Source organism: Cervus elaphus, chromosome 29 (assembly GCF_910594005.1).
Source record: "Cervus elaphus chromosome 29, mCerEla1.1, whole genome shotgun sequence".
NCBI lineage: Eukaryota > Metazoa > Chordata > Mammalia > Artiodactyla > Cervidae > Cervus > Cervus elaphus.
Window position 1 is genome coordinate 56,998,752 of NC_057843.1, and position 21,976 is coordinate 57,020,727.

The following is a 21,976-nucleotide window of genomic DNA, read 5'->3' on the forward strand; positions in this document are numbered from 1 at the left end:
AATTATCTATGCTCATAATAAAAGAAATTCAAACAATATAGAAATGTATGAAGAAGAAAGTTAAAAATGATTTAGTCTCATTTAGATAACCAGTGTCAAATTTGGTAGTATTTATCCTTTCAGATACTTTTCATGTCTATATATACACACATATACATCTAGGTCTGGTAGGTAGGTAAGTAGGAAGGAAGGATGGATGGATCACAACACCCATGCTATTTTCAGACTCTTTTTATTCATCAGACACAGTATATATTGTGGCCCTCCTTCCATGTCCGTATATTTATGTCTACATCTATATCATTTTGAATGACTGTTGTATCCAGCTATATTGATGTGTCTTAATTGATGTAGTCAATCCCCTGTTTTTATTCTGCTGCCTTTTGCTATTATAAATAGCATTATGATAAGCACCCAGGTACATACATTTTTGTCTCCTCTTCTGATAATTATTTCCTTAGAATAAAGTCCTGTAAGTAAAATTAGTTGCTGAAAGGGTGGCTCGATTTTCAATGCATCTGATAGTGCCATATTGCCCTCTGGATAGACTGCATCAATTTATAATCCCACCAAAAACATAGGAAAATTCCTGTTTTATCACGTCCTTGTCACTACTGGGTATTAATATTTCAATCTTTAGAAATTTAATTGGTGAAAGTTATATCTCATTTAATTTACCTTTCTTTGATTACTAATCAGATTGAATCATTTTTATATACTTATTTTCTTTCCTCTTCCTAATAACTTTATTGCCTATATGTTGTTATTTTGTGAATTGCATGTTCATATTCTTTGGGTGTTTTTTTTTTTTCTTATTTCCAAGGGATCTTTATACAGTAAAAATATCAACTTTTCCTTTGGTATAGATATTACAATTATTTTTTTCATTTTTGTCTTTTGTTTATAAATTTTTGTTTAGAAGTATTTAATTTATGTAACCAATTCTATCAGTCTTTTTCTTTTATAACTTAAGGATTTGTGACATATTCAAAAGTCCTAACCCATGCAATTGTAAAAATATTTTCCTTTTCATTCTTCCTGTCTCAGGCTGGTTCATTTTTACTGTTTTTTTCCATTATTGGATCTTGGCTTTTGTTTTTGAATTTGAGTTAAACCTTCTTTCATGAGGCTTCTTTCATTACATTCAGGTACTCTTCACCCTATCCTTTTCCTATCGGAACCAATTCCAAACCCTTAGCCACTTGATTTACATACTGAACAGCTAACTCCAGCTCCCAACTAATGCCTCACCCTATCCATCCAGAGAGATTGGAAATGGGAAATAAAATCAGTATTTGCCTTCAATCCTCTTGCAGGGACTCTGCTAATGACCTTGGCAAAATCAGTGAAGATTGCTTCTAGGGAGTGAACTGTTACCCTGGAGCGTCCTTTCTCTTCCTCTTCCTTTCATTACTGTGTGACCATAACACATTTTCCTCTGGATCAATGGAATCTTTGTTCTCTTGTAAACAAACACCCACAGCCTTGTCTTTTCCTAAGAATGCTTTCTTCTCTCTACCTTGAATGAAAGATAACTTGCCCTGAGAGTATTCCTTTTCCTGCATCTCTCACACTCAGCATACCAGAAGCCCAGCGATATTGTCCTCATTATCCGGTGCCACTTTTTTTCTTTTGGCTGCACTGGGTCTTCATTGTAGTGCACGAACTTCTCTTCTTGCAGCGCACAGGCTCTAGAATGTGTGGGCTCAGTAGTTGTGGCATCCAGGCTTCTCTAGTTGCAGCATACAGGCTGTTGCCCGGCAGCATATCTTAGTTCCCCAACCAGGCTTCGAACCTGGGTCCCCTGAATTAGAAAGTGGATTCTTAACCTCTGGACCACCAGGGACATTCTTTCCTGTGCCACTTTTAAACTATTACTTTTTCTCCCTCGTATAATCTTTCTTCCTGTGATGTAATGTGTTGTGAGGCCTTCTGGCTGTCCTCCTCTCTCTTCCTGTCGACGTTTACAGATCTCCTGGCTTCTCCACTTCATCCTGAGGACTTTGAAACTTTGCTCATGTTGTCCCTCTCTGCCCAATCCCTGCTGTCATCTTGGTGGTACTGGTTTCTTTATGGGTGATCTAGCACCATAGATGCTTTCACGTGTCTGAAAGAATTTATCTTTCAGATTACTTCTTGGACTAAAAAAAAATCTGTATCATCCATTTCTGGGTCATCATGTCACCATCCAGAATTGTACTATGAAATTGTAAACTCCCTTGTCATGATCTCTGGTCACAAAGCTCATTCCTCCAGTTCTCTTCGTACTTGACTGCTAGTATACCTGCTTTCTTATCCTAGAAAGATTTACCAACTCTCTGTTCTCCTTTTTCTCCAGTCTGCCAGTCCCTTGTGACTTTACTTCCTTTCCCCCCATCTGTACCCAAGATCATGAGCATCTTCAACACCTCCCTTTTTTTCCCCTCTTTGATCTCCCAATAAATCTCAATCTTGAATTAATCAAGCCATCTACCCTTCCCTGTTTCTAATCTCAGAATACCAAGTACTTTTTGGAGATCACAAAACCTTTACAAATTCATCAACTCCAACTTCTTTTGGGTTTCCAGTGCCACTTGGATAATTTTTTAATTTATTTATGGTCAATTTAATTCTTAATTCATTTTATTAGCTATTCCCAAAGTCACCACCCTCAGGCCTTCTACCACATATCACTCCCTTCTCCCTCAGGGCTCTATTACTGTACCTCTTTTTCGATCCTTATAGTACCATGTTTTTACTGACCTTACTGCCTACTTACTAATGAACTCCAAATCCACATATCAGGAACCCTTTTTAGCTCCCTCCCCTTTCATGACCAAGGCTAAAGATATCCTATAAAAACTATCTATAGCTGTGTCACAGCATCTCAAAGAGCTTCCTCAATTCATTACTGCATCATCTACCCTCCATTCTAAATTCATTTCCTCTTATCTGATATCCCCAGTTTCCATCCTTTTGTCTGGGACTTGGATTTGCCATTCAGCCTTATTCAACTGGATGTTTGACTTCCAATTTTAGAGTAATTCATGAATAAAACCTCTCAGATCGTGCTGTACTGTGGCTTCCGACCAGCCCTGCCCCGGTCCTGTGCCCAGCTAGGTCCGGTGTTCTCAAACCTTACTTGTCTGGAACAGATTAGAAACTAGCTCAGATGTCTTACCTGAGCTTCAAAACTATATGTACCTGCTTTCGTTACTACCTGTACGCCCTTCAGGTATCCCCAGGTCAATTTGTCAAAAACATTTTCAAACCATGCCCTGAATTTAAAATTTATTTTGTCACTACTTCATGATTTCTCTTGTGAATTACTGAGTGGCCTGCTAACTGGTCTCCCAGCCTCCTGTCTTGCTTCTTCTAATATATTCTTCATGGTGCTACCAGAGGACTATCTGATCATATGACGCTCAGCAGAAAATTGCTATGGTTCCCTATTGCATGTAATATGATAATGCAGGATCTGCCTCATATCTACTTCTCCAACTTCTCTCTCATCACTCACCAGCTTCTAGTCTTAAAGAATGTACCAGTACAAGAGCCCAGTTCTAGAAAAGCCTCAGAGGATGCTATATAATGAGTTATCTTAAATTACTGAACCCACAAACTTAGCAGAACTCGCAATTCTGTGGTTGGCCAGGTCTAGAACTTGGCTCTGGATTTGACCATACTGTCTCACTATCATGACAAAAAACCGTCTAGATGGGACATAGAAAAGAGCCAGTATAGCCCACTGCAGACTACTGTTTCCCCAAGTTAGCACCAAGCAGGACAATTGTGTCTGTACTTGACACATTGTGGCCCAGCCCAGTTCTGGTGTAACAGCACCACAACTACGAAGAACTGGTTATATATCCTTGAGAGTTCTGGTATGGGCTGGAGAAGTCTGTTAACATCACTGCACTCCAGGGTGGGCATAAGAGAGTCTCGGGACCAAACTGAGCCAGAAAAGAATGTTTACCCAAGGTGGCTACCAGCAGCCTACCCGAAATAAATGACAGTTAACATTTAAAGGAGCCAAGCCCATAGCCAGGAAAATGGTAGTGAATATTAGGTCTAAAGATCGAGGTGAGATCAGTAACCTTAAGGACTAGAGGCAGGAAGGAATCAGGGGTGCTGATGGGTCAAGTAAAATGGTTCAAAATTAAGTCTGTGAATGAGAAATCGGTACTGAAGCCTCCTTGCTATACATCCTTGCCTCTATCTTGTAATATTCCTCTCTAGCCCTCTTGTGGGCTAAAATAGGAATAGTGCAACACAGGGATATCATTGTAACTAACTCCTTCCCTCCCCAGCTCCCCAAATCAGATAGAGGACAGCTGGAGACAGGACTTCACCATTTACTCATAGGGAACAGTTAGCCTCTTGTATCCTCAGGTTTGATTTATCATGGACTTGGGACTTGGAAGAATGGAGCCTGAAGATGCCCGTTGGTCATTTAGGACAGCTGGAGTTGAAAGTGGGCAGGAAGGGTCTGCCAGGAAGTGCTCAACTTCTCTCCTGTGTGAGGGATCTTTTCTGAGTGAACGCATGGTTCAAGTCAGAGTACAAAGGCCTCAGAAACCAGCACAGGATCTTCCACTTACCTTGCTTTTCTTTTCCCATCCTCCTCAGAGTTCTCATCACATTCCAGAAATTGCCCCTAAATCAATCAACCTTCTATAAAGTATCAAGCTGCTGTTGAGAAGTTCATTCTGGCTTATGTGTTCCAGAAAAGAGAAAAGGTCGACTTCTCCTACAACAAACTGGCTGATCCTAAGTTTTCATTTTATGACAAGACTTTGGCCGAAGCGGTGAAAAGGGGAGATCACTGGGTACACTTGTTTTTCCTGTCACTCTCATTGTGTCATACCGTGATATCAGAAGAGAAAGTAGAAGGTGAGTAATCCTGAGGCCTCATTGACTGAGAATATGTCGAGTCTAGGCTGACTTGGGGGTGGGGGTTGATATCGTTTGTAACGGCTTAATCTAAGAAAGGGCTTCCCTGGTGGCTCAGAGGTTAGAGTGTCTGCCTCCAATGCGGGAGACCTGGGTTCGATCCCTGGGTCAAGAAGATCCCCTGGAGAAGGAAATGGTAACCCACTCCAGTATTCTTGCCTGGAGAATCCCATGGACGGAGGAGCCTGGTAGGCTACAGTCCACGGGGTTGCAAAGAGTCGGACACGACTGAGTGACTTCACTTCACTAATCTAAGAAAGAACTTTCTAATAGGGAGAGTTGTCCAGCAATGGGATGGATAGTCAAGGTAAGTAGTGAGCTCCTAGTCTCTGGATGTATTTAAGTAGAAAACAACCTCTTGGTCTTAAAGAAGATTCAGTCATCGGATAGGGGTCAAACTTGGTGCTATCTAGGGAACTTGAGATTCTCTAATGTTCTGTCACAGAGTTTGTCTAATTTATTGCCAAGATCGACCCCACTACCTCTGACAAGACTTCCTAAAGGATGAGTTGTCATCCTCTTGTTGCTTCACAATTTAAAGGTATCCCTGTATACCCTAATTTCTTCAGTCACCAAATATGACAATGTCATCCATAAATTTATTGAAATCTTTTTTGTAAATAATGGGAAATGACTGATTTTAAATTAAAAAGACTTTTCCTTAACAAACAAGAATTTAGGCAGCCAAGTGAATCACATCTTTTAAAGTCAATATAATTGACTTAATAGAATACTACCATGAGTAACACCTTATATTTTTACATCACTTTATAATTTTACAAGTTGCTTTCATTTATTTTACCTCCCACAGTCTTCACGACAGCCCTCTGCAGAATAAGAAGAATGGTCCTTGTTTTATAGCGAAGTAAGCTGAAGCTAAAAGAAATTAAGTGACTTGACTAAAACCCTATAGCTAAGAAAGGCAAAAATGGAATAAGAACCCAAATCTTGTGTCATCTGGCCCCATAAGCTCCCACCCCACCAAGGCCTCTCCAGGGTCTGACATTCCAATAAATTGCTATGACTTGAAGCATATTTGGACTTACCTTTGTTTACTTTCTTGAGTGAGTGCCAAGGTAGGAAACACACAAGAAAATAGTCTTATTATCCCTTGGACACATTGTGTGTCTGACCTAAAATTATACTGCCCCATCCACATCATTCCCAAGCATAATATTCTGGTGGTGCATAATTGTTTTTCAAAATTAAATTGGCCTTCAAAAGAGAAATAACCCAAAACATAGCTCAGGTTATGGGGGTATCCTAAAAGAAGAGTTCCAGATATGTCTTGAGTAATATCAGGTTGAAAGATTGCTTCAACAGAGTAAGTCATTTAACTTCCCAGGGTGAGAGTTTCAAAGGCAACAATACTCATTCATATATATTTTTTAATTGTTTACTAAACAAACCATCAATCTTGTTACCCTGTAGCAGTGTTCATCAAAGTGCAGCCAGTCTTATGCAGGAGCACTTTACGTAGACCCATCTACATGAGACTCACTCAGGAGATTTGTTAAAATTCAATTTCCTGGACTGTCCTCCCAGGTCTTGTGATTCCGGGTTCAGTGGTTTGGGTCGGACCCAGGAACCTTCGTTTTTAACAACCTCGTGAGCCACCTACACCCTCTAAAGTTGGAAAGTAGCTACCTATGTTTTGTTTGTGTACACGTACTGTGTACCTCTATAGTACTAACTCAGATCTGTGAAATGAGGTGAAAATATTAGAAAGAAAAAAGAAACTGACCTGTTCTATGCAACCTGGCCTTTTAGGGCCAGACTTATGAGGAAATTTTGAAGACAGATGCCCCCTCCGGGGCTCCATCTTTATGTCAGCCACTTGGAAGACAGTCTAACTTCTGGGTGGACTTCATCCGCACATCTCTATGGGCGCTGGCTGCCCCCTTCTCTCCTGCCAGGTGAGCTGGTTTACCAGGCTCAGTCCCCAGACGAAGGTGCCCTGGTCACTGCTGCCAGGAACTTTGGCTTTGTGTTCCGTTCCCGCACGTCTGAGACAATCACGGTAGTCGAAATGGGGAAAACGAGAGTCTACCAGCTGCTGGCTATCTTGGACTTCAGCAATGTACGCAAGAGGATGTCTGTTATTGGTGGGTGCCCCTCCCCGTCAGCCCTCTCCCCTTCGTTGTCTTTCATGTACATCCACACATTGATTTTCTCTTCTGTCTGCAAACAAATATTTTCTCTCACCCGCATGCCATTTCCAAGGCACTCTTGCCGCAAATACAAACACAGCCATTCCCACTTTCTCATAATTCTTTATATTTCCTTCTATACACATATGTAAGCTTAACAACCACATGCTAAGCCCCTTATTTAGTGATCCTGGATAGTGACTTCTCAGAACTTTCAAAGCCAAGATAAGAATGGAGAATAAACTCATAAAGCCTGAACTTGGAATAAGAAATGGGGGCGGACATTATGGGGGAAATTCATACTATCTTGCTGTCAATTAGTTTGGGCCTCAGACTGAAGAGGAAGGTCACTTTTATTCCTTGGTCCTCACTAGGTATGTGCCTTGGTCTGGAATTTGGACTTGAGAAGCTAAATGTGATTCTGTATCAGTCTTCCATAGGTGATGTTGAACCCATGGAGAAACTGGTTCCAAACGATCTTCTCTCACTCTCCCCAGCCCTCATCATTCACCCTGTGTGACCACTCACTGAGTGCTTAGCCTCCCGTGGTATCAGAAACAAACGTCATGGGAACAGCCTTCTGCCATCCCTCAGTGGCTCTGACTTGGTCTTGTGACAATGGACCCATGTGGTTACTTTGCTTAATTTGCTTATTTTCAGTGAGGACACCTGAAAATCGCATACTGTTATTCTGCAAGGGTGCAGACACGATCCTCGGTCAGCTCCTCCATCCATCCTGTAGATCCCTCCAAGACATAACCATGGACCATTTAGATGTAAGTGTTCCGGTTGCGGGGGGAGGAGAGCAGCAGGTGGCTCTGTGCATCTGGATGTGTGTCCGCACATGTGTCCCCACATCACTGTGTTTCAGTATGAGGTAGATTGGTATCTGTGTCTCTTTAATTGACAGAAGAGTAAAAACTACCTCCTTCTGTGGGATTCTCATTGACCACGTTGCCAGCTTCTGCAGTGAGGAGTTGAATGGGCCAGGATCCCAGGGGGCATGATGAGAATGTGTTGTAGGAGCACTTACTACAATCAGGACTCTCTGTGATTCCTGGCCCAGTCATGACAGGAACAGACTGCTTTTAGGTATGGAGCAGAAATCACCAAGCCTGGACTGTTTAGCTGACTGTGTGACACCATCCTCTGTTATTTATAGGGTTAGAATCCCCACGGCTACCTACCTGCCCCACTCCACTTCCACCTTCTGGGATTTGAGATGTAACAGAAAGAGAGAATGGCTCCTGTTTGCTAACATTAGAAAGGAAAACCATATTCATGCTCACTGAGGTTTCTACCCCTAAACCTGGATATATCAAGGGTTGGAGGGATAGGACAGGGGATGTGATGGGAGAAGAGGCAGATCAGAGAAGTATTTTAAGGAAGAAATAGTTTGGAGGAAATGCTATTTTATTAGGACATTTTGGTGTGGCCCTACATTAACACATAGTCAGAAATCAGAGAACAAATGGTCAATAGGCACATGAAAAGATGTTCAATGTCATAGCCATCAGGGGAAAGCAAATCAAATCGCAAGATGCTACTTCACATCACTAAGGTAACTAAAATCAAACAGATGACCGGACGATAATGAGTACTGCCAAGGATATAGAGAGATTGTAACTTGCACACATTGCTGACGCAAATGTAAAATGGTGCAGCCATTTTGGAAAACAGTCTGGCAATGACGGTTCCTGAAAAAGTTAAGCACAGAATTGACATATGACCCAGCAATTCCACTCCTAGGTATATTCCCAGGAGAAATGAAAACTTAAATTCACACAAAAACGTGTACACTAATGCTTATAACAGCATTATTCATAATAACAAAAATATAGAAACCACCCAGATCCCCTCAGTGGATGAATGAGTAAATAAAATGTGATAAATCTGTACAGTGAATGCTATTCAGTCACAGAAGGGAAGGACATACTTAATACATGCTACGATGTGTAGCATGATAAACCTTGAAAACATTATGCTAAGTGAAAGAAGCCAGTCACAAAGGGCTAGTATTTTATGATTTCATTTATATGAAATGTACAGAATAGGTAAATCTGTAGAAGAGAAAGTAGATTAGTGGTTACCAGGGGCTACAGGAAAAGGAATTGGGAATGAATGCTAATAGGTAATGGGGTTTCATCATCTCAGAGATGATAAACATGTTTGGGATTAAGATAATAGTGAAGGTTGCACAACTTTATGAATATATATATACATATAGATACATAGAAAGTGAAAGTTGCTCAGTTGTGTCCAATTCTTTGTAACCCCATGGACTATACAGTCCATGGACTTCTCCAGGCCAGAATACTGGAGTAGGTAGCCATTCCCTTCTCCAGGGGATCTGCCCTACCCAGGGATAAAACCCAGGTCTCCCACGTTGCAGGTGTATACATATATATACATATACATTATATTATACATAATTGTGTATCTATATATTACACTTAATTGTGCACTTTAATAGGGTGATTTTTATGGTACATAATATTGTATCTGCAGTTTTTTAAAAAAATCACTGATGTGTCCCTCATAGGACAGCTCTCATACTGGTTTCCTGAGGTCACAGTTTTGTTTCTGTGTGTGTGTGTGTGTGTGTTATAGGCTACTCTGAAAACCTCCCTTATTTTTTAACCGTACAGAACACATGAATTAGGGCATCTTCTCAGCATTTCCACAGACTGGATTCAAAGGGGAATCATAAAACCATTTCAGATCTTTTGACCTGCAACCAACCTTAACAGACACCCACAGTGGAGCCTGACTACACTAGTCTGTTTACCGCTGAGGATATTCTATAAGAGTCAAGCTCCAGAAACCCACTCATGCAGAAGCACAGCTCCAAGCCCTCTAAGACAGGAATCCCTCAAGCAGATCACACAAAAACAGGCGGCAGTCAGGACCCCAGAACCCCAGTTTGCTCCCCACAAGAGAAAAGAAAAACATACCAGTAAGAGATATGTAGGAAATAAAGTTAAGGACAGACTGCTAAAGTATTTGTTGACTGGATTAAGAATCTGTCAATGTATTGTTAAGCTTGCCAAGACCTCTTATCAGTAGACCATGCAAGATCAATTTCTGCCATATCTCTTCCTTCTTTTTTTAAATGGCTGATGTATATTTTTAATTCCTGAATATATATGTGCATATATGTACATATATTATTGAGGTAAAATTGGCATGTCATATTAAATAAATTTTAGGTGTACACCATTATAATTTGATACTTGTATATATTCAAAGTGATCACCACTTTGTCTTGTTATCACCCACCCCCATCAGTTGACCCCCTTTCACCCCCCAACCCTTTTCCCCTCTAGTAACCCCCAATCTGTTCTCCTTATCTATGAGTTTGTTTTTGTTTTGTTTGTTCATTTGTTTGTTTTTTGGATTCCACATATGAGTGAAATCCTGTGGTGTCTGGTCTTTCTTTATCTGATTTATTTCAAACAGCATAGTACTGTGAAGGTCCATCCATCTGTCACAGATAGTGAGATTTCTGCTTTTTATGACTGTGTAGGGACGGCGGAGCCTGGTGGGCTGCCGTCTAAGGGGTCGCACAGAGTCGGACACGACTGAAGCGACTTAGCAGCAGCAGCAGCAGCCGTATTCCATTCATCAGAGGACACTCAGGTTGTTTCCGTGTCTTGACTGTTGTAAATATTGCTGCAGTGAACATAAGGGTGCATATATCTTTCTGAATTAGTGATTTCATTTTATTTGGATAAATACCCAGAAGTGGAATAGCTGGATCTGGGTCATATGGTAATTCTATTTTAAATTATCAAAAAGACAAGAATAACGAGGGTTGGTGAGGATGTGGAGAAAAGGGAACCCTCATACACTGTTGGTGGGAATATAAACTGGTGCAACCATTAGGGAAAGCAATATGAAGATGTTTCCTTTGTAAGAAGTCTCTTGAGATCATCTCTCAGCCTTCTTTTTTATAGCTTCACCTGTCAACAGTAAAGAGATTGAAGAGAGAGGATTCTTGGGACTTCCCTGGTGGTCCAGTGGTTAAGACTCTGTGATCTCAGTGTAGGGGACCTGGGGTTCAACCCCTGGTCAGGGAACTAGATCTCACATGCTGCAAAGACTAGACGCAGCCAAATAAATTAATTAATTTTAAAAAAGAGATAGGATTTGCTACAGATATTCCTGGATGTTATTTTTACCTGACAGCTAACATGAAGTACTCAGGAGTTATACAGACAACTAATAACAAAATATCAAGCTGATAAATTCTGTTTCTCTTTGGTCTTATGATGCCAAAGTGAATTATTTTAAAGCTCACTATTACCAGTGATTGTGTAGAATTGTTATTCATTTGCAGTTCTCAACACACAAAGTCTGCTTCTAACCCACTTTCAGTTAGATATGGATTGTGCCCCTAACTACCCACACTGTCACCTTGCTTTCCCTATAACCAAGAGTATACTTCTGCGAGAGTTAGTTGTAGTTAGTTAGGATACATTGGTGGCCAAAGAGCAGAAGGTACTAACTTACTCAGGGAGCATTTCAGCAGTGGCCTCATTAGCACTCTTGGCTATGACTAATCAGCTGAGCCAGCCAGCTGTAGGGGGTGGTGATGGTTTAGTTGCTAAGTCATGTCTGACTCTTGGCAACCCCATGGACTGTAGCCTATCAGGCTCCTCTCTGTCCATGGGATTTCCCAGGCAAGAAGGGGAGTGGGTTGCCATTTCCTTCTCCAGGGCATCTTCCCAAACCAGGGGATGAACTCTGGCCAGCTATGCTGGCCTTGTCTTTAGGACATCTGATGAGAAAACAGGTGCTTTCCGGTTAGGCTAGGTAGTAGCCTTGTGATGCTAGGCAGTAAAGCCTCTTGCAGGCAGAGGGAGCGTGTGGGGCGGTCTGTCGTCCCTTGACTCAGCCCTAACTCTGCCCAGGCCCACTCAGTGTACACACATGTCTTCCAGGATTTTGCCAGTGATGGCCTTCGCACCCTCATGGTGGCCTACCGAGAGCTGGACAATGCATTCTTCCAGGTCTGGAGCAAGAAGCACAGTGAAGCCTGCTTGTCTTTGGAGAATCGGGAAAATGAAATATCAACTGTCTATGAAGAGATTGAAAGAGACCTGATGGTTAGTGTGAGAAAATCAGGGACAACGTAGGGGCAGGGGAGCAGTTGGGAGACTGAACGAGGACTCTGAGAATGGCTTCCGGCAAGTCATAGGTCAGTCTGTCCCTAGATGGTGGAATCCAAGCTGACTCAGAATATTGTGGATCTTTGAAATCCATAAATAATGAAAAAAATGCATTGGTTGTAAATTTCATCTTTCTGGCAGTGTTTCTTATCCCAAAGATGTCCACAGAAGCTAAATAATCTGGAAGAAATCAAGGTCTGAATGATGTGCAAATTAGATAATCCAGAATTAATTGATGGAATAATCAAGACAATAGTATTCATTCTTTCATTCAACAATGTTTTATTAACTGCTGTGCCAGGCACTGTTTTAAGCCCTGAGCATGTAGTAGTAGACAAAACAGACCAAAAAGTAATATATATACATAGTATGTTAGGTGGTGACAGTTCTGTGGAAGGAAATAAAGCCAGGAAGAAAGGCTGGGGGTATTAGCACAGGCGTGTGTGTGTGTCATAGAAGACAGAGCATAACTGCTGTTTTAAATAAGGCACTAGGTCTTCACTATGAAAAAGACATCTGAGCAGAGATCTGAGGAAGGTGCAAGCCAAGCAGATCTCTGGGGAGTCAGTTTTCCAGAAAGAAGGAATAGTAAAAGCAAGGGCCCTGAAACAGGAGCAGACCTAATTTGTTAGTTGAAGAGCAAGGCAGCTGATGTGACCGATACTGTGTAAGCGAGGAGGCGCGAATGAGGGACAGGAAGCAGAGACGCAGCAGCAGCAGGCCTTGACAGGCTGGTATGAAGACAGAGTGAGCCCTGGACAACCTCTGAGGAGCGCAGCCCGAGGAGGGCGGGCGAGCTTTTGCAGGGATCAGTCTGACTGCCCTGTGGAGGTTATGCTACAAAGGAGCAAGTGCAGACACAGGGAGACCGGGCAGGAAGTAACTGCAGCCGTGCCAGAGAGAAATGCTGATGGCTTGGATCAGACGGAAGTAGCGGAAGTGGTGAGAAATGATCAAATCATGTACATTTTTAAACAGTAGAGCCCACAGAATTTGCTGGTGGATTATGGAATGTGATAAAAGAAGTTAAGGATGACCCCAAAATTTTTGACCAGGTTGATACAGGCTCTGCTATAAAAAGAGAAATTGCTGTGGTCTAGTGGTTAAGAATTCACCCGCCAGTGCAGGAGACATGGGCTCAATCCCCGATCTGGGAAGATCCCACACTCCACGGAGCAGCTCAGCTCCTGTGCCACAACCACTGAGCCTGTCGGAGCCCCGGAGCCACAGCCGTTGAGCCCACGTGTTACCACTGAAGCCCGCACGCCCTCAAGGCCACACTCCTCAACAAGAGAAGCTGCCACAGGGGGAAGCCTGCGCACCACAACTAGAAAAAAGCCCAGACAGCATTTTTGAAGACCCAGCTGAAGACCCAGCACAGCCAAAAATAAATAAATAAAATTGTTTTAGTAAAAATAAGAGAAATCGCTGATGCCAAATGGGAAAATTTAGAGATGCCAAAGGTCGCAAATCTCCTTCCGTGATTAGTTCTGCGGTTAGTGTTTCGAGTCTGTCCTTTTAGAGGCCCAGCAGCAGTCAGTCGGTCGTTTGTCCATCTGTCAGTTCCTCAGACTCCGTGTTGGTGCCCACCCCTGTGGTCAGCAGGGTATTATTGAGAAGAAGGCGTGGTGTGGACCAACATGCTTTTGATCTAGTGTGGGGAAGGCCTTAAAAACCTTAGAAGCCCTCAGTAGATACAAACAAATGAAGTTCATCCAAACTCTTTTAGAGCTGAAAAACTAGAGTTGGATTTGGGAGTCCCTTGTCTGAGACATACCACTTTTGGAGACCAAAGCCAGGAAACGAGCTCTGAAAGCAAGGGAGAAGGAAAAGTGTGTTGAGAAACAGAGGATTCAGAAGTGGCCCAAAGCTTCATGTATGACTTAGTCTTCCTCCCTCTTTGATTCCTTATATTCTATTTCTAAATTAGATGTCAGTGTGTGATTGAAGAAGTGTGTCTGTTGAAGGGCAGGAGGTCGTGAGTTTTATGCCATTGAGGCCCTCTTGCCAGGACAGAGCCAGCTTACTAAAGAGGAGGCTAAGGTGCCAGTCAAGTGGTTGGATACCACTAAACGCTGGGAAAGATCGAAGGCGGGAGGAGAAGAGGTGACAGAGGATGCTGGTTGGAGAGCATTGACTCAGCGGACGTGAGCTGAACAAGCTGTGGGAGATAGTGAGGGACAGGGGAGCCTGGCGTGCTGCAGTCCTCGGGGTCACAGAGAGTCGGATGTGACTGAGCGACTGATCAACAACAAAATGCCCCGGGTCTCTTCCTTCTCCTCTCTCACTGATATCTCTGTTCGAAGCTGTTAGGGGCCACAGCCATAGAAGACAAGCTGCAGGACGGAGTACCTGAGACGATCCTCACCCTGAACAAAGCCAAAATTAAAATTTGGGTTTTAACTGGAGATAAGCAAGGTAAAGGGGAGTTCCTTGCCTGACCAATGCTACAGCCTAAATATATCTCAGTCCCCCATAAAATCTAGCATAGAAACGGGCACAGTACTATTCAAGAAAGTATATCCAGATTGCCTGGAGAAGTGAGCGCAGACTGGAATTGCTTTAAGTAATAAGGCAAGCTTCCTAGGGGAAGCTAAGCCAGAATGATCCTAGTTATTGATCTATAGCTTACAGGTCTGCCCTGTGGATGTTTGAATGTAGTCCCTGCTGACTCATGAAAAACACGTTCAGATGCCTCTGTGGCAAATGTGGACACACGGGGTCTGCAGCCCACTGTCTGCTCCTTGTGCCTCTGCACCATAAAGCCCCTGTCCCAGCCAACTGCGACCCGTGTTCCCCCTTGCCCTGCAGAGACTGCTGTGAACATTGCCTATGCCTGTAACATATTCGAGGATGAGATGGATGAGATATTTATCGTGGAAGGCAACAACAATGAGACTGTTGGAAGAGAACTCAGGTATGAGGGAAGAGCGGCCACAGCCTGTCACTGGAACCAAGATTTCCCACCCATCTCTTCCCCCAGTATGGCTCCCACATTACCAGAAGGAACAGAGAAGAAGTAGGGGAGGGCAAAACAAAAATCCTAAAATATCTGAGAGAATTTTGTGAAGAAGCATTAGAGCTCAAGGAGTGTACGCAAGTGGAGAAGTGTCATATGTATAGATAACGCGTAAGGCGGGGGCGGGTCTCAGGAGGTGGTTGAGTCTGAGGCCCTGGGAGGTACTCTGCAGAGGCTCTGTATCTGTCTGGCCCATTTTCACTTTGGGACACCTTTTCCTTCCTAGGCTCTAGGGCTTCCGGTCAGACATTAATCATCACTCTTGGCTTGCAGGTCAGCAAGGGAAAAGATGAAACCCGACTCTCTACTGGAATCAGACCCCGTAAACAGTTACCTCGCCACAAAGCCCCAGCCACCCTTCAAAATACCTGAGGAGGTGCCCAATGGCAGCTATGGCTTAATCATCACTGGCTACAGTCTGGTGGGCAACACAGATCTACAACTCTGTTCTCTTCTTCCAAGGAACTCTTTTCCTAGGTCCAACCCACTTCTGGGAAATTTCAAGATCCTTTTGCTATTCCTTGAGTTACCCTAGTCCCCCTCCCTGTCAGACACCTTTCCCTGGCCTTCTCTAGGCAGGAGTAATGAGGAAAGAGAAGCCAAGGGCCTATTCCTTCCTTCTCCAAATTCTTCACTGCTGATGTGGCCCATTACTTGAGGAAGGGGGGAAGTGAGCAGAACCAGGTCCTCCAAAAGGTCTCTGGGCCTTTTAACCCAGTCAACCAATTTGACCCTGTGGGAGACTCTCATGGTTTCCCACTGGAAGCTGGGTCAGAATGCCTAGAACTGACTTGGGGGCTTGGCTTCCCTGGGAATGGAGCATCTTGGGAGCAGCTCTGCCTGCAAGGGGAGAATGGAGGGGAAAGAGAGGGCCGAGGAAGGTTCTGTCCCAAGAGCTTTTGGGGCAGCCTGGAATGTAGATGTGTCCTGGTGCTGCAGGCCCACGCTCTAGAAGGAAACCTGGAGTTGGAACTGCTGCGGACGGCGTGCATGTGCAAGGGGGTGATCTGCTGCCGGATGACGCCCCTCCAGAAGGCCCAGGTGGTAGAACTGGTGAAGAAGTACAAGAGGGCGGTGACACTGGCCATCGGGGATGGAGCCAATGACGTCAGCATGATCAAAGGCATGTGAGGGGCTGGGGGCAGCAGTGCCTGGCCACGGGCCGGCCCTCTCCTTCTCCCGTGGGCAAGACTGATGTGCGTGGCACGGTGGTGCTGGTTCATTCTCCTGCATATCTCCTGTATGTGTTGTACGTTTATACTGTTCTGCAACTTCATTCATGTTCCTCGGCACCTGAGTACCCACTTATTTATGCATCATTACACACAGTCACGCACACACATCCAGATTCACGCGTGTAACACTCATGCACTCAGATACCCGTGGCTCCAACAAGAACACGAGCACGTGCTCAGAGAACGACAAGCTGCGCAGCCACAACACCCATCGTGTTGAGATGGCGTCAAAGCCCCCAGAAGGGACCCTGGGGCCGGAGTCACGGTTGGTCCCTTTGCTGAAGGCTGTGGCGTTGAGCAGTGTTAGGCAGACAGCAGGGCTGCCCAGCCAGGGAATTAGCCGTGCAGCCTGGTGCAGGGATCTTTTCCTCTCCGAGGCAGTATTCCCAAGAGCTTGCGCTGACTCCCCTGGCTGGAGAAGAATAGCAAACTTACTGATGCTTCAGAGTAAGGGAAGCAAATGGCTGAAACTGGCGTTAATTTCAGCCGAATGTTGTTAGCCTCCAGCAGCTTGTAGTTCTGTGAGCTATGATAACGTCTAGGGGTCCTCTAGTCCAGCCTCTCTCCCCATACTGAAAACACAGCCAATCTCAGTTTCAACACTAGGAAGTGTTCTTGCTCTCTTTCTCCAGTTTCTAGAACTTCTTTGACTTTTAGGGCCTCAGAGGTTTTAGTTATTCTGTTAAGCAGTGTAAATGGAGTACCAGGAGATCAAAGAATTTAATCTATACTACAACAGGCCAATTAAAACTTTTAGAAATTTAAGTCTTGTTTTTCATCAAACATAAAAGTGAGAGTATTAGTCACTCAGTCATGTCTGACCCTATGCGACCCTGTGACCTGTAGCCCGCTAGGCTCCTCTGTCCATGGAATTTTCCAAGCAAGAATACTGGAGTGCATAGCCATTCCTTCTCCAGGGAATCTTCCTGACCCAGGGATTGAACCCAAGTCTCCCTTGCTTTATCCAGAAAAAGACAGCTTCAGCTTCCTGAGGAACTCATTTCTTACTAACAAAGTATGTACATCACTATTCCCCAACAGTTGGGAGTTTAGCTCCTTAGATAAACTTAGATAAATAAATAATATGTTAGGTTGATATCCATCCTGAATCTTTATTTTAAGTGGCCTCAAGAGATAACAAATTTTTTACCTGAGCATCTGGGCAGTAGGGGAGAGCCCAGATGGCTATAGGAAGTACAAAGACCATCGGGGACAGGCTTCTACAGATGCTAGTCGTAACTGGTAATCTCAAGGGGCAGCATCCAAAGCAAAGTGTGAACGAAGGGGCTGTTTTCTGACTCGTGGGGGAAGGGAAATCCACTAAGGAGGAAAGACCCCAGCGAGCAAATACCACTTCTGCTCGGCCTCCCAGTGTTTTTCAGGTGTAAAATAAGAGGTACATGAAACGTGATCTCAGCCTTAATCATACACTTCCCAGGCTGGGAGCCAGAGAGCAAGCTCTTTGACTGAGAATTTCCTGGGGCTCCTTTGCAGTTGCCCACATTGGAGTTGGCATCAGTGGCCAGGAGGGGATGCAGGCCATGCTCAGCAGTGACTATGCCTTATCCCAGTTCCGCTATCTTCAGCGTCTGCTCTTGGTTCACGGCCGCTGGTCCTATAATCGCATGTGCAAGTTTCTAAGCTACTTCTTTTACAAAAACTTCGCCTTCACCCTGGTGCACGTCTGGTATGCCTTCTACAGCGGGTTCTCTGCACAGGTAAGTGCTCAAGTGGCATTCTCCACTCTGGTCAAGTGGGTCTTCTCTAATCTTCCTCCACTTCAGCCAGTTCAGACCCGTTTTCACCTCTAGAAACCTGTGTATGACATGCCACCATCCATCCTTTAAACTCCTCACCCATGGTGATCCCATCTCCTAGCCCTGCACTTAACCTTAGACTTCTAAACTCTGTCCTGGCTCTGACTCAGCCTTGACTTCTACCCACAGAACTCTCCCAGAAGATATTTTCATCTTTTCCATGACACAGAGACCTAGAGTTTCCAAACATATGTAATGGAGGGGGGCGGTGGTGAGGGTGAGATTCCTGGGTCTGAGTTTTTTAGGATCCAGAGTAATCTTCATGGAACAGGCTAAGCCTCAGGAGGCCTTTGGGTCTTGCCAGACGGGCCGGTTCTGGCATTTACCTGTAGCCACACTTGGAAACACAGCTTCTCTTTACTTCTTCCTCACCCAGACATACCACCCTGCCAAACACTGTTGTTGCTCTAATGAGTATGAAATCTCCACAGAAGTGGGGAGAAGTGACCCTTGGATGTTGATGTTCTATGAGAATTCCCTTTTTCCTATAAGAAGTTTCTCAGGATTCCCAAGGATTCCCAAAGAGAAACAACCTCCAGAACGATTATCTTGGGAGATCCCTACTACCTTTATGACCTTAGGCTCCAGGGAAGACAGACCAGTCAGCAGACAGTAGCGGGCTTGTCTGCCCCTAGTGTCTAGAGACACCACTGTGGCTTGTGGGAGGTGTATGTATACGTACATGTCACTGCTGACCTCTTGTGGCTAGGAAAGAAAGCAGCCTCTGTAGGCTCATGGGTCTGTTCTGCTTGCCAGTGTTAGAAGGTGTCCAGGGTTAAAGAAACTACTGAATGCCGTAAAGCAGATAAAGAACACAGAGGCTTACATGCCTGGGAGTGCAGGGGTACACTCAGCGTTCCCTAGAAGCCACTCTGGGTCCTTTCCACGCAGAGAGGAGCAGTACAGGTCATGGTGGAGTTGGTCTTAATCGGCCTCATCAGATTGGCCACAAACAAGTGTAATGTGGCCTTGCCCCAGCCTGGGACCCAGGGACCAAACAGAGTCTGCAGTCAGCTTTCTCAGTCAGATTTCAGAAATCCAAACCATGTTCTAGGTTATCATGGTGATGGGTAGGTGGAGGGCAGAAGGGGTTCTCTTAGAGCTGGGAGGTAGAGCTGAGACTTTGGAAAAGAGAGGGATCTAAGAAATCTCCTTGGTGTTCTTCCAGACAGTTTATGATACCTGGTTTATCACTTTCTACAACCTGGTCTACACCTCCCTCCCTGTCCTGGGCTTGAGTCTGTTTGATCAGGTAAGACCAGCAACAAACCTCTTAGTCAAGGCTGAAGCCCCTGGCCCCTTGAAGAGTATTCCCAGGAATGAGGAGGACAGCAGCAGCCAAGAGATAGGCTCCAAAGTCAAAAGTAAATAGAATCATTTCTAGAGCAAGGGAGGGAGCTCACCACCTGGAGAGGTATCGTTGGATAAAGTAAAGTATGCTCTGCCACAGAGAATAATCATTGGCTGTAGAAACAAATTTTCCTGTGTCAATTTTTTCTTCATAGAAGCACAGACATTGCGCTGTACAATAAATGGAGTGTGTACAAAAGTGGAAGGAGATAGTTGTTGGGGCAGGACTAAATAAATCAAGGGGCTCCAGAAAGGAGAGACCCATAAAGAGATACTGGGATAAGCCAGTGCAGCGAGGCCTAGGTGAGAATCCTGAAGGCCAAGCTTGGAATTGTGGGTATGATTCCTCAAATCGCAGGGAGTCAGCCTGGGGGGTACTGTCTAGTCCTCTCGGGAATTTCCCTGGGCATTGAGGGTCCTGGTGCCCTGCCTCTCCCTCTTCTACCCAACCTCCAGTCCTGGGTACCTGGAATAAAAAAGGAGCCTCCAAAGAGAAATAAAGTAGCTGAAAGAAGACATCATGGGATCATGGCTCCTGGTCTCCGTCAGGGTAGGAAGGAAACTCTCCATGAAGTAGCTGCCAGCCTCAGAGCAGCAAGAGGATGAGTTCTCTCATTCAGCCTCAATCCTTGTTACCCAAAGCTTTAGATTTAGGAGATGAAGATGGTCCCATGTCATTCGCTCAGCTGAGTTCCCCAGTGGCTATGGGAATGGCAGGAGCATCACAGAACATAAATACCTCTAATGGACTAACTGAACGCCACTGGCTTCCCTCTTTCCTCCCGCTGGCTTTTGACACAAAGAATACTCAACCAAAGGAACACTTACAACTGGGGACTCAGGTCCCAGTTGCCTCCCCACCCAAGCTCCAGTCCTTCCTTCCCTCTTCTCCCAATCCTGACTGCTCCCTTTCTTAACTCCCCATCTTGACCTTCTAGCTTTCTCCCACCACGTGTATCCCTGCCCAGAGAGTAGGGCTTTGGAAAGGGTCTGTGGCCCCTGCTCTGTTCTCTGGTTCTCCATCTCAAGTACTCCATGAGGAATCTCCTAGGCAGCCTGAGAGCAAACTCGGTGAGGGGAGAAGCCTCGACTCTGCTGGAGATGGGACCTTCTCTGGAGAGACCCTGAGCCTTCCTCCTCCCCCTCTGGTGCTTCCAGGACGTGAATGAAACGTGGAGCCTGCGCTTCCCAGAGCTGTATGAGCCAGGCCAGCACAACCTCTATTTCAACAAGAAGGAGTTTGTCAAGTGTTTGCTGCATGGGATCTACAGCTCTTTCGTGCTCTACTTTGTCCCCATGGGGACTGTTTTCAATTCGGAGCGCAAGGACGGGAAGGAGATCTCCGACTACCAGTCCTTCTCCCTGATGGTGCAGACCTCCTTGCTCTGTGTGGTCACAGTGCAGGTGTGGCTGGCGGTGGGGTGAGGGGATCGCGGGGGAGCCTGTCCGGAAGAGAGGAAGGGGAGGAGGGAGGGAAGGCGGGAAGGGAGCGTCCTCTTTTATGAAGTGGGAGAAGGGAGGCGACTGGTAGATCCTGGGTTGTAGATTAACGTCCATAAGAGGCTGCTTTTCAGATTACGCTGGAGACAACCTACTGGACGATGATAAGCCATGTCTTCACCTGGGGCAGCCTGGGTTTCTACTTTTGCATCTTATTCTTCCTGTACAGTGATGGCTTATGCTTATTGTTCCCCGACGTCTTCCAGTTCCTGGGTAAGGCTCTGCCCAGTGTGCAAGGGGCTGGGGTTGGGGGCGGGAGTGTGAACCAAGTATGTTTGTTTATTAAATGTTTACTGAGCAGCTATGTTACATACCTGCTAACATAGTAGTTACATAGCAACTACTGCTATGAATTAGACTCCGTGGATATAGATATGATTGAGACATGATCTTAGCCTTAAAAGGACTAAAATCTAGCTAGGGGAAGTACTTTACCTTATTAGAGCCTCTAAGATATTTTAAGTTTCTTACCTAATTTGAGTGTTACAAGCATACTGAGAGATAGACAGGGCAAGAATTATTGCACTACTTTAGAGACTGGAAGTTTTTTTAATGACTCAAATCTAGCCCTCCTGGTTCCCAGTCAGACATCCTTCCTATTATGACATAATGCCTTAATAGCTCCTCCTATTAATTTTTCCCTCACTCGTCTGCACTCTGATGAGGACAAAATAACAGACAGATGTTACTGTATATAACTGGTTCCTATTTTTCGTCAAGCCACTCATTTTTCCCCTCCAAAACCCCCATCCCATTTTTGTGTCTCCGTCAGTGCTCTGGGACTCCTGGAACCTACCCCCGC

The 21,976-nt window shown here is 44.7% G+C and overlaps 1 protein-coding gene across 3 annotated transcripts in view; it reads left to right on the top strand.

The window, feature by feature from the left end:
• LOC122686276 (phospholipid-transporting ATPase FetA-like) overlaps positions 1-21,976 on the top strand; it is a 100,996-nt gene that overhangs the window by 76,445 nt on the left and 2,575 nt on the right. Inside the window, exons 15-26 of one of the 3 annotated variants that reach the window (XM_043891454.1) lie at positions 4,707-4,872; positions 6,849-7,037; positions 7,743-7,858; positions 12,026-12,190; positions 14,560-14,671; positions 15,065-15,170; positions 15,546-15,693; positions 16,212-16,395; positions 18,002-18,225; positions 19,493-19,576; positions 20,833-21,078; positions 21,249-21,387. In XM_043891454.1, coding sequence (XP_043747389.1) covers positions 4,707-4,872; positions 6,849-7,037; positions 7,743-7,858; positions 12,026-12,190; positions 14,560-14,671; positions 15,065-15,170; positions 15,546-15,693; positions 16,212-16,395; positions 18,002-18,225; positions 19,493-19,576; positions 20,833-21,078; positions 21,249-21,387 — 1,879 coding nt within the window. The remainder of the gene's footprint in view (positions 1-4,706; positions 4,873-6,848; positions 7,038-7,742; positions 7,859-12,025; positions 12,191-14,559; positions 14,672-15,064; positions 15,171-15,545; positions 15,694-16,211; positions 16,396-18,001; positions 18,226-19,492; positions 19,577-20,832; positions 21,079-21,248; positions 21,388-21,976) is intronic. The other 2 variants (XM_043891455.1, XM_043891456.1) reach the window with 2 other exon arrangements.